At 43.4% G+C, this 13197-nt stretch overlaps 1 protein-coding gene across 1 annotated transcript in view; it reads right to left on the bottom strand.

Moving 5' to 3' along the window:
- The window catches only part of Schip1 (schwannomin interacting protein 1), a 138539-nt gene that overhangs the window by 99107 nt on the left and 26235 nt on the right, over positions 1-13197 (bottom strand). Inside the window, exon 2 of the mRNA XM_005393115.1 lies at positions 12468-13154. Within this exon, the coding sequence (XP_005393172.1) occupies positions 12468-13136 (669 nt within the window). The 5' untranslated portion in view covers positions 13137-13154. The remainder of the gene's footprint in view (positions 1-12467; positions 13155-13197) is intronic.

The raw sequence follows: 13197 nt of genomic DNA, 5'->3' as shown, positions 1-13197 counted from the left end.
GTAATTAGGAAAAGAATTTTAACAAGTCTTAGAAAGGAATCACTGATTTAGTCAGTCAAAGCCTGAATGAATAACCAGGAAACTCTCATGAGAATTCACTGAGTCACGGGGACGTCCTCCTGGTGATGAACTACGCCTGCAGCCCATTCATAGTTTAGTTGAAAGAATTCTAATCATCTTGTCAGTCAACAAATGTTGAAAACCCTGATGTGCCAGTGTATCTTTCTCCTCCTACTCCTGCAAGCATCTCCAATTCTTTCTGTACTATTTCCAATCTGTGAAGCTCCATATTCCTGAGTAACCCAGTCCTTTCACATCATGAGGGTCATTTGCTCCACAGGCTGCTTCCCTCTCTGTTAGTCAGCTGTAATTTACTTCCTCTGCCAGGAAGTTCACCCCCCACACTCACAGAGCCTTCACAATCCCATCAGAAATTTAACTTAGAAGAAGTAAACTCCCAAGCTGAGGAGCTGTTTCCTAGTTAAACAATAAAAATTTGGTGTCAGAGAGGCAAAGAACAGAGACAATCTGCAGCTATCCGCAGCCCACTTGGGAAGCTGACTGTCGGCATGCAGACTGTCTCTACACTCGGGGACTCACAAGGAAGCCCCCACTCCCTCCATCCTGACTAGAGGAGCTTTACCATATGCTCAGGCTGTGCGCTTTTCTCTTTATCTACACTTCTCTTTTGCTCCTTCGTGACCAAAGCTGGCCTCTCCACAGAGACAGCTGCGGAGCTCCCCATAGGGAGAGGTCTAGGCAAGGCAATCTGGTGGAAGAGGGGCCAGGACACTGTCTTCAAAATGAATGTATAAGCCTGGTGTGGCTGGACGTGCCTGTAATCCCAGCACGTGGGAGCTTGGGTCAACAGGATGGAGAGTTTGTAGCCAGCATAAACTATATGAACCATGCAGTGGGTTTAGTGAAATAAATAAACAAAAAATACAAATATAGCTGGATACAGTGATGTCCACCTGTAATCCCAACTACTCTAGAAGCTGAGGCAAGAGGATCACAAGTTCCAGGCTAGTCCAGGCAACTTAATGAGGTGCTATCTCAAAGTAAAAATGTTTAAAAGAAGTGTGAGATACTGGGAATGTAGTTCAGTGGGAAAGAATCACTGGGGTTAATCCTCACTACCTCAGAAACAAACTGAAACAAAGCAAAAATACATTTGTAAGTGTATACAGTAGCAGAACCTGCATGGATCCCATGCTTAGGACTTTGTAGGGTATGGCAGTGTAGGATAGGGAGGGACCTAACTCTCTTTTCCCTCCTCAAGATAGCCATAAGCACATATTATTTATGCACGTGTTGAATAATTTTAAGACAAATTTTTAAGTTTAAAAGCTAATATAAATCCAAATAAACTCTGTAATTTAGGTCCAATATTGTGCTATGTCCATTTGCTGGTTTGGACAAATGTACCATAGTTATACGAAAGGTCAGCATTAGGGGAAGTTGGTGAAGCTTGTTTGGCCACTTTCTGTGTTACCTTCGCAACTTTTATGTAAATCTAACATTATTCCAACATTAACAGTTTTTAAGAAAGTTCATAAGAAAGAATGTTTCCTATTTTTTCTAGATTATTTGTTTGAAATCTATATTGACTTTTATTTAAAGCTAATCATTTTAATAAGGAAACTAAAGCTCCAATCTCTATAATTTGAACAGGTCCCCCTCCATATGATAGTAGTAATAGTTGCACTAAATAAAACCTCAACATGATTCAGCAATATGGAAGTCCCAATAGATTTTCTGTGTGAAAAGAAATTTTATCAACGCTTACCAGTACCAGCCCTTGGAATTAAATGGTCTCAGATGAGATTCTAGGAGATAAAAAACTAATGTCACTACGTACCCTGAAATGTGTGATTGTATGTGTTTACATTTAAGATAATCTGTTCTTAAAGAGTTTTCCCTTTTCATTATTCATAAATAATTAAAAATAAATTATGATACATTTCCCTGAATCCAAATAACGAAATCAATTTCTGGACTGCTTTGAAGATGAAAGAGAAAAGTAAATGCTAAGTAATGGGCTGTCTATAAACATGAAATGAAACAGAGCGAGATGTGTAGTATCTCCTGTTTCTTGCCTCTTGATGCTATTATTTTTAATTATTTCAACCACTGAACAGAGAGAAAATAGCTACTGGGTCAATACAAAAGAACAGTACTACTTCATGGGTTTTCTTTCTTGAAGACCTCTCATTTCTAAAATCTTACCTGATATCTTAGCAAACCTTTCCCCACCTCAAGCCCATATCACATAAATCATTTAACCTCTTTGGGTCTCGGATTCCTTATCTGCAAAGTGAGACTGTTGGGTTAAGTTAGTGAGAGGGAGAACTGGTAGACCAGAAGTCATTTTCTAAAGCACAGATCTGTTTATGAGAGTCACAGTTGTCTGTGTGTAACATTACTTGCCAATATTTAACAGTCAAAATATTTCTCATACAAACTTGGGTCTTGCTTTCTCCTGATATATCAGAATGCTGACACCATGTTCTGGCATGGCACTTAATCAGTCAGCTACAAACAGCAGCCACTCCTTTGTCTCAGAACATGCTCTGCAGCTCACCAGGGTTCCCCTCACCTGGCCCATGCCTCTCTCTGATTTATCTTCATGGCCTCTGGGAGCATCTGAGCTTGCTACCCTCGCCCTGGAGTCCCTTTGATCTAATATTCTGATTTCACTCTGATTGTTTATCAATAATGTGGCTCCCAGCACAATGGAATTTCTGCAGGGGTTTTACTTGTGTGTTGGTATAAACATAACTGTGTATCTGCTTTGTTGAGAGTTTCTGCATAAAACACAAGAAAAATAAATCTGATCTTTAAAATCACTATTCCATTAGAAAGTAAGGTTTCAAAATGTCTAAAAATTATTGCTTCCTAAAGTTGTTCTAGAATGAGATATTCTTTTAAAGGATATTTGGGTCAGACTATGGGGCCACTGTAGGCTGGATAACAACTCTAACAGATCACTGGTTATATAATTTAAGTGTTCAAAAATAAAATCCCAGTGGTCTGCTCTTTTACTCCTTATGGAACCAATTTTAGAGTAGAAACAAAAAAGACAGAGCACTTAAAATGTAGTTGCTCATGATAAAACGTTCGACCAGGTCAAAATGGACTAAAAATTATGTAAGATTGCATGAAGAAAAGAATTATCTGCAATTTTCATAAGTAGGATAATTTTTAGCTACTGGTGCCATGAAGAGGAACACAGGGGACTAAATTGGTTTTGAAACTATTTGAAAACATGTTATTTTGGGGAGAATGTAGATTAGCCCTTAGATTCTTTTCTTAGAAGACACTGTACTAGTCTCCCAGAGGTTCAGAGCCTTCTTATTTTGTAAGTAAGTTTAACACTACTCTGTCTCTGGGCGGGAAAAGGGCTAAAAGCTACTATGCTGCTCAACTTGCCACTGAAAATGCCAACAGCTTCTCTGGTTTTGTTTTTATTTTCTAATACTCTAACTTCAAGTCTAAATTTATAGCATTGCTGGAGATCTTACAAATTGCGAGAAAATTATTCATTCCCTTTAAGCTTTTCCAGGAAGCAAAGTTCTCTCCATATATGGCTAACAAAGAAGGAAGCAGAAATGAGTTGTGTGAGGTTCACAGCTGGGAAGATTTACCTATTGTTTTTGTTCCTCTTGTGCGGACAACCCTCTTGTGAGCAAGCAGATCCTGGCCCTAACTAGCCAGCCAGGTTCTCCATCAGCAATCAGTGCATACGAGGGCTTCGCAGGGGGTCCTGGCCACCAGAGATGCCCTATACAAGCTATGCCATTTTCTTAAGGATCTTGAACTGGTTCTCCACACAGACAGTAACCTGCACAATAGTGAAGGAAAAATAGATAGGAAGCAATGGGGATGCAGGGCTGAGAGATAGCAACAGGGGCCGCATCAGCTATTGTGAATGTCCACTGTCCAGAGGCCGGGCAAGGAGGCCGTGGAGGTGGTGCTCTGGCCTCTGTCTTCCCCAAGCATACAGAAAACCAACTCCTTCCATCTGACCATCACCTGTCCTTGCACCTGGACAATCCACACACTTTCTTTATAGAAGTTTTTTGCAATATTTTAAAAAAAAAAAATAACAACCAAAAACAGCAACAAACCCCACACAACTATGTGAGTAACTGAGACATTTATTTCTACAAGGAAGAGTTCTGAAGGGATCAATCGTCTTTAATAAAGCATGGGTGATAAAAGTCATTTGAACTGATGAATTTGCAGAAATCAGCTGCTGACTAATGCGGCGCTTCTTGTAATCCATAAAAAATGAGGCTTTTTTCATAGACTATGCTAATCTCCCAAGGAAGAAAGATTCACAGTCACGTTCGTGAACCATAAATGCTAAGAAAAGGCACTTAGAAGAAAGGAAAAGATGAGCATGGCATTGCTGATGACAGGTACACTAAAAAGGTCATCCAATTACAATTAGATATAAAACATTTGAGTGGAGATGCAGGATTATCAGTAAAATATACACCTATAAATGGCAATTATTAGAAAATTTGATATATAAAACTAGACTGAAAAAAATTGGTATCTCTTTAGCGTCCACTAACTTTTGTTTTCATACAACCTGTATCTGTTAGACGTAAACCTAAAAAATAGGCCTACAAGCACTTTTAAGAAATTATCAACATGGGACTGAACATGTATCAGTCAAATTCATTCAGCTTGGCATTTCCTAATCAAAGCAAACATTCTTTGAATTACCTATATTTACAGAGAAAATGCTCTAAACATGGGGAAAATGGGATTTCTTCTGGTACTGGGACTCGAACTCAGGACCTAGCACTTGCCAGACAGGTACTATGCCACAGTTACATCTCTAGCCTTTAGAAAAAATTTAAAATGACACAAATGTTAAAAATAAGGAGTGAAAATATGAGGTGAAGAGAATAAAATGACATTAAGCGTACACATGAGTAAGAATAGACAAATAAGAAAGACTAGTGATAGAATATGCTTCACGCAATTATTTAACAAGCTATAAGGAAAATAGCGATCCTCCAAAGGGTAGCTGTGGCCAAAATCCAAGCAAAACAGAACAAATTAACAAACCCAGAGCATTTGAAACAATAAGACTCTTACAGCTTTAAAAAGAGATGGGTGATTATTATAACCATCCTTGACCTGATAAGAATTAGTTACATATGGTCCAGCCCAACAGACTTAACTGGGTAACTCAGAAACATCACACAAGGAACATAAAAACTCAAAAACATCTCCTCTTCCTTATGTCCATTTTTCTATTTCTTGCTATTACCCATACTCTAAGCCAAGTATCTCAATTTAGACTATTTTGTGGAGAGCTCCTAAAACCTACAAACACTATTTTTTTTCTTAGCCTTTTCTTAGTTTTATTTTTCCTTTTTTGGCTTATAACAAAATAGTCACTGAAAACTGTCTAGACAGAACAAAATCTGTCTCCACTTATGGGGTAGCCACACAGAGTTCTCCCCATTAGCTTTCTGAACCCAGGCACCTCGTAGCCTTGTTTGCTAAGTAGAAGTGATACACAGAAAGGGGACCCTGAACCCTAACTGGTCTCTTCTCAGGCTCCTAGAACTCTGGTGGCTCCTTGCAAAGTTCCCAAGTCCCAGTCACCATCTGGCCCCCATGGGAGGAGAGGACTATGAGTCCCATGACAGGACCCAGTGCTGGAAAGGAGCCAGTACAACTCGTTTAAGTGTTCACATCTGGGAAAAAAAAGCAGGAGCGAATCATCAATCCAGAGAGAGTGCTAAAAAAACCACACTGGGACAAGCGTGTATTTCTCAAGTTGAAACAGAAGAACAAACACTTTACTATCCAGTGATGAGAATTAGAACCTATTTCTAATGTTGGAAGATCTTAAATGATGAGTGTAGATCTGTCCTCCAAAAAACTTGGAAACTCTTCTTGAAGTAGACAGCTGGGGTCGGGTGAACCCAGAATTCATTAAAAAGGGGAAGTCAGGAGGTGTGAGGGGAATTATTTGTACATGACTGGAGGCTAGATCAAACTGGGACTGAGGAAATGGAGTGAGATGATTAATCTCCATAGATCTCAGTTCCTTCTTCTGAAAATAGTCTTTCTTAAGTTGATTTCTCAGAGTCTTTGTATCTGTAACCCCTATTACCTTTCCATGGAAAATGCTTAATTTCATAACAGGCACTTGAATTTTCATAGAAGTTTGGTGCAAAACAGTCTCCAAGTAACTGATAGTAGAGACTGTCATCTGTCCTCAGAGCTCCAGGAACACAAACAGCTAAGGAAAAGAATTTGCAAAAGCTTGTTTTGTTAAAAACACTGCACTGAACATCAAAAGTAAAAAACAAAACCATCCAAATCTTCAGTGGCAAAGATCCAAGAGCACAAAACAAACTTTTATTTTAATATGCAATAATATCAAAGTTTGGATTAGCTTCCAGAAGACTTAAAATTACTATTACTAGCTCTCATAAGAAAGTATACAGTGCATCAGCTTTAAGTAAGTTAAAGAGTTAAACACTAATACAGGTACAAATACATTAACCAACCAGATAACAAACATTCATCAGATAATCTGCTCTTCAAAGAGTGCTAGTGAGCCTGCAGTGTGTTTGAGGGGGAGGAGGGTCAAGGAATGCGAGGGGGAGGAGGGATTTAAATAGTTGCAGAGATAAGAGGCCCACAGGAGAAGATAAATGGGAATACAAGACAACCGTTGGTTATGATGTCACTGAAAACCTGGATATACCGGCAGAACTTGACATTCTGATATGATCTTTGTTAAGCATGAGAGTAAATTAGAAAAGTCCTTGGGTTTTAGTTTTCTCATCTTTAAAACAATTTTCAGGTTTGGCATGAGGATCAGCTATGATAACAAAAATCTGAAAACCTTTTAAAACCCAAGTACGAGTAGCAAATGTACACGAGTGGAATGAGAAGTTCAGAGGAAAGAGAGGCTCCTTAGGGCTTAGCTGGCCCGGCAAAGCTTCCCAAAGAGGTGAGCTCCTGAGTGGGCTCCTTTGGGGAAGCCTAGTGCTGGGTGCAATAGACAGCAAGCAGCCTACGCACCTGAGGCTGAACAAAAAGCTCTGGGCTTCCCAGCTGTGAAGCACTGAGAAATGCCAGGCCAGGCGTGGACCCGGAGTTGGAAGTGTTGTGGAAGGCCAGGCTAGATGGGGTGAAGAAAGATGGCATGATGCCAGCAATAACGTGTTCAAGAGCTCTGTAAGTGTGTGATGAGAATGTCAGGATTTGATTTTCAGATGTGAATTCTCAAGTTTTTCTTTAGGCTATTTTAAGGGCCTCTAGATGCAAGCCAATTGACAGGCAGAGATTTCCTTTAGTCCAAGGGCAATAGTTTGAAAGGGGCGTCTACAGCACAATGAACTACCTAATGGTGACTTTAATGAACACTTGCACACAGCCCTGGAAGTAAGGACATATTTTTAAATACTTAGTTTCACCCTCTCTCTCCTTCTTCTCCTTCTCCCTCTCTCTTTCCTTTCCTTCCTCTCCCTTCTCCTTTCTCCCTCTCTTTCAGTGCTGCAGATCAAACCTAGAGCCCGAAGCATGCTAGGCAAGTGCTCTACAGCTGAGCTAAAACCCCAGCCTTGCAACTTCATTTTTAAAACTCTAACCATTTTGCTTTGAAGTCTTGAGTACATGCTAATGCACAGAGCAACTTCTGAGGCTCTTAAGCAAAAATCAACATGCATTAGAAAAGCAGCCGAAAAACCTTCTTATTATGGTAGTAGACATTTCAAAGTAAAGTAAAAGCACAGAATGCATTTAGTCCTGGTAATTTCTAGTCGTAGTAAAGAGAAAATTACTTTAGCTCTGTCGTGGCCTGCTCAGTAGCAGGACTGATACTTCCATTCCTCCATGGTATGTTTCCAATGCTGCATCCCAGACTGCAGAATCACAAAACTTACCAAACTTATAAGCTTTACTATATTTTAGGAATAATGAAGACACCTTAATTCTGTCTACAGAAACAAGAACTCACATCATTTAAACACAGCCCAAGTAACTAAGAAAACAAACCACTCAGCCATTCAAGCTACTTTAGTAGTGTCATTGTCAGGAGGGAGTAACTGGGCTGTAATTCTACAGAATAATACAATGAAAATAACCTGTAATTAGTACTGTTATAGGAAGAAATGTAGGTAATTTTAAGTTTGCTACTAGCTAATAGTATAAACAAATAAAAAGAAATTATTTTCAAGTACTTTGGAAATAAGTTCATCAGGAGAATTTGCTTTCAATTAACATGTCCATTAAAATTATTCTTATCTTCTCATTAAATGAGGAAAATACACTTGTCACAGGCACTAAAAAAAAAAAAAGCACTTAAAAATGTGCCAGGTCAACATTGAGAATTCTTTTCTAATTTAAAATGACTCCCTTCCTTTTTTGAACAATAGCTCTAATGACTTTGGTTGGGTGTGACATTCGAGCCCACTGATTTTTTTGTTGTTCTCTCTTAAGACAGAGGGGAGCAGCCCTCCCAGTAACTTGAATAGAGTCATACTGGAAAACCGCAAGGATACCGATAGGCTAGAGAAACTGTTCAGAGGGAAAGCCAAGGTTCTAGTTAGTGCTGTGAGAGTCACACCACTGACTATTGTAAAATACTGCTTCTTTGGAAGAGAGTTAGACAGCTTCCTACAAAGCCAAACACATGCCAACTATGCAATAGAACCACACTACCTGTAGGTATTTGTCTTAACGAAAAAGCATGTCTACACAGACTTGTACGTGTGTACTCACAGCTCTACCAACAGGTGACTATGGTATAGCCATAAAATGGAACACTAGTCAGCAACAGAAAGGAATGAGCTATTGACATACACAGTAGAATAGATCTGTTGTATGAGTCCACTAATGTTAATTTTAGAAAATGTAAGCATGAAAATCAGATCAGTGGTTGCCTAGGGAAACCTATTATAAAGGGGCACAAAGATACTTTAGGAGATTATGGATATGTCTACTACCCTGATATTCATCATGGCTTTGTAGGAATATCAGAACTCATACATATGTTATTCATATGACTCATACATGTGTTAAAATTCATCAAATTGTGTATTTTAAGTATATGCAATTGGTTGTGTGTCAGCTATACCATACTGGTGCATGCCTGTAATCCTAGCACTCGGAAGCCTGAAGCAGGAAGATCACCATGAGTTTGAGGCCCCCTATGCTACATAGTGAGTTTAAGGCCAGCCTGAACTATGTAGCAAGACCTGTCTTAAAAATCAAATAAATGAATAAATAATTACAAAATAAAGAAAAGAGCCAAAAGTTAGGGGAAAGAAAGAAAAAGGAGCTTGCATTCCAGAGACTGGCTAAACACAGATAACCTACAGGAGAGGAGCCCTCAGGGAAAAATCAAGGAGAAAAAAAGGTGAAACTATATACTCTGTTATGAAAAGGAGGGTATTGAGGCCCCAGTGCATCCTCCCTACTACTGGTGAAGGGTCTAGGGAGTCCCTTGAATAGGAGAAAGAGTGGTGCAGTTATAACCTAAGGCCCTGGAGATACAGGGCAGAAGAGAAAGCCTACTGCATGGGGCCTGCTCTCAAAGGAAGGAAACAGGATAAACTCCTAGTTTCCCTCCAGATCACCTGTGCCAGTTCGCCAGAGTCAAAGCAGGCAGGGAGGTGAGGACTCGGGATGAATGTGAACTTATGAGAGCAGGACCCCTACCTTACACCAAAAGCACGACCTCCCAGAACAGCTCTTCGCTTGTATCTGGCCCTTGAGTTTACCAAGAGTGTTCACACACAGGAGGAAGGCCCGGGCAGGACACCAGGAGGGCTGAGTCTGCCAGGCTGGAGAAAGGCGCTTCGCGAAGTATTTCTGGTTATTGGGCAGAACTCTGTGCAAGGAACAAGCTGAGCTGTAGGGGACATGGCTGTGGAGTAATGTCACCTTGCTACCCTGGAGCAGACCGCCGGAGGCCATGCAGATGGCGTGGTTCTAAGAAGGCAGCAGGGTCCATCACCAAAGAATCTCCTTTAGGGCTCCTCAGCGCCCTCCCAGCTCTGACAGCAAAACACGGGGCACTTCCTGAGTTCACCCTCCTTCAAGGGAATGATTCCTTACCTATCTGTTTCATGAAGCCATGACCAAAAGCCTTTCCCAAACATGGCATGTTTTAAATTTCTTCTTAAATCTTCCCTGAATTAGGGACAGCTAATCATCAACACATTTCTGAGATCTCCGCCTTCCTCTTGGGTGTATCTCGGGAGTGGACAGGCAGGAGAACAGGGAGGCAGGAAGCCTGACTTCTTTCACTACACTGTACTGCAGAGCCTAATGCTGTCCCATGCAAACAAAACCAAGCCCTGCCTGCGAGAACAGACTTGTAAGTAGTGGGATTTTGGTTATTTATTTCCCAGTTTACTTGTGTCCTTAATGCTAAGGCAGAGTTACTGGGCAAGAGAAGACTTGCCTTTAGGAAATCCTTTATTTTGGGAATGTGGGCACCTTCTCCTACCATTTTATTTCAAATTATTGTAAGCACTCAATGGAGAAAAAACTCTATTCCTGTCTCAGAAGAAAATTCAAAACTCCTTTCATAGGTTTTTCATTGGGACCTTAAGCAAATCACTGAGTCTCTTGGAGCTTTCCTTTCCTCAACTGTAAAGCAAGGAGGCTGGATTAGGACTGGGATGTTTTGGTCCTGTGAATACTTCTGTCTCCATTGGACGTTTGAGAACCTACCACATGGCAGGCACTGTACTAGGCACTGGGGGTGGGGTAGAGGGGACTGTGACTTAACCAACTGACTGGTGAGTTTCCAGGGGAAGCAGCCTGTCTCTTTAATCCCCTCACCAGAGTCAGAGCTCCATGTGGACAGATTTGTCATTACAACACTGGTAACCATACCTGGCATACGGGCACGTAACTCAGAGCGCACAATCAAATTTTATCTCTTAACTTTTGAGGAACGCAGGTTGCCATCACCAGTGAAGCTTAACTTTGCATGTATATACAATTATTACATTACAGTGGGATGCAGACGTGTCATGCATTGGTAAATGAACCTCTTTCTTATGGTCAAGTCAAGCAAGCTTCATAAGGTATTTTTCTCAAGCTCTATGTGGGAAAAGGATATTTTCTATTGCAAAGTACATAGAATACTATGTACTGCAATGGAAAGATTCCATGTCTATTAGTGGTGACAGGGAAGTTTTAAACCGCTGGGATTAAAACCAGTACGTTAATTTAATGGATAGTTTCTCAAGGGACAAGAAGCAGTGGACTCTGGCCGTTGAGGACCTTCTCTAATAGGAACCATGCCAATTTCTCCGTGAATAGCAGTTCCATCCTCACCCCTGGAGTCAGAAGTGCATGCACCCAATTTCCAGTAGCCCCAGGGCCCTGGACTCAAAAAATTACACCTGCAAGGCAAGCATTTTCCCGCACTGCCACACAGCTGCCACACGCAGAAAGAAACTCATTTAAACTGTGCCCTTCAGCCCGATTTAGGGACATCATTAATGATTTCAAATTACAACTGTTGCTTATCTCAAAACAATGACGAATAGCGCAGCTACATTCATGATGCTTTTCTTCTAAGTCATTTATCTGCTCTCCTCTCAGGGGCAAAAAAGATGTTGAGACAAGTGTGAACCTGCCAGAGCTTATTATAGATGCGGCCCTCCTCCTCCCCCTCCTCCTTTCCACGCCGGCACCCTCCTTGTCTGGCTTTCCTGAATCGAGGCAGTAGCCTCTGGTAAGGAACTGTAAGTAGTTCCTCTATCAAACAAGGAGGGATTCACCGGAGAGGGAATGAGTCAGGCACCCCAGGCAAGAACTCCCCGCCTCATCCTGGCATTCAATTCACCCCTTCCCCGGTCAACAATAGCTCGGGTTTCCGAAAGGAAGAAAGTCTAGAGGAAGACTGTCAGCTTATCCATATACGGGAGCCTCGGTTTAGAGGCGAGCTGGCACAAACCCCTCTGCCAGGGCAGATGTGTGGGCGGACGACTGTGTGCCATGCACAGACAGGGCCAGCCTAGCCATGGGCGAAACATTAGCGGCATCAAAGGGAGACCAACCACGACTGACAAAGCCACAACTATTAATGTGCAATATGCCCCGCAGGCACGGGTCTCTGTGCCAGAATCTCCCCGGGCTTATTTTCAGCGAAGTGACTAACAACCTCGTCTCCGTAAGTAATTCCAACAAAATGAGTCGCCAGCTCCACTAGCCCGACTTTCCGCTGCCCTCTGGCTGCCCCTCCCTCCTCTCCGCCCATCTGGTAAACCCAGACAGCGCTCAGACAGAGCAAGCGTACCCCAGGGGAGCAGAAGGCAGGCTTCTCGGCCCAGCCCCCACCCTCGGGGACGGATGAATGGGGCCGCAGGCGGGCGGCGGGAGCGCGGAGAAAGGGGCGTGAGGGCTGCGCGCGGGTGTGTAAGAGTGCGCGCGCGCGTGGCCACGCACCCCGGCCAACTTACCGAGGTGGAGTTGGTCCTCGCCTGGCCCTGGTTTCGCACCTCCTGCTCCCGGAACTGCAGCCCGGCCAGATGCTTCTCCAGTGCCTCCCAGTCCATAGGGGGTACCGGGGGCTCTTCCGGGACGCAAGTCCCGCCGTCGGGGGCTTGGAGGCAGAGCCTCCCGGCCGCCGGGCCCCGGCCGCCGTGCCGGCTCCTCGCCGGGTGGGGCTTCTGGGTCGCCCGGCGGGGGCCCCGGGAACCGCTCGGCCGGCCGGCCAGCACCACGTTGCCATTGTGCCTGAGGTCCTGGGGGTCGTGCCGGTGGAGGTTGCCGTTGGGCATCGGGGGCGGCATGGTCGTGGTGGCGCTCCTGCCCCCGCCGCCGCCGCCGCCGCCGGTCCTGGCGCTCACGTCCCCAGGCTCCCGAGCCGGACACCGGTCATCCCGGAATCCCCGCTCGTCCTCCTCTTCCTCCTCCTCCCCGTCCTCCTCCGGCGCCCATTCATCAATCACCTTCTTCTGGTAGACCGGAAAGGGCTCCTCATAGTCCTCCAGGGCAGACACCAAGTCCAGGCTGCCCCCCGGCGACGACGAGGATTTGCACTCGGAGCAAGGGGTCACTTTAGTGGAGTTGGACTGCGAACTGGCGCGGCTGCTGCTGCTACTGCCGGCGTCACTGCCTAGATCCATCCCATCCTCTCGGTAGTCCTGCGGGGAGGAGGCAGAGAGTGAGCCGCCGGCCGAGCCCGCC

The sequence above is a fragment of the Chinchilla lanigera genome, unplaced genomic scaffold (assembly GCF_000276665.1).
Source record: "Chinchilla lanigera isolate Chin_1 unplaced genomic scaffold, ChiLan1.0 scaffold00047, whole genome shotgun sequence".
NCBI lineage: Eukaryota > Metazoa > Chordata > Mammalia > Rodentia > Chinchillidae > Chinchilla > Chinchilla lanigera.
The sequence above is the reverse complement of the archived record's forward strand: the minus strand, read 5'-3'. Positions and strand labels throughout refer to the sequence as shown.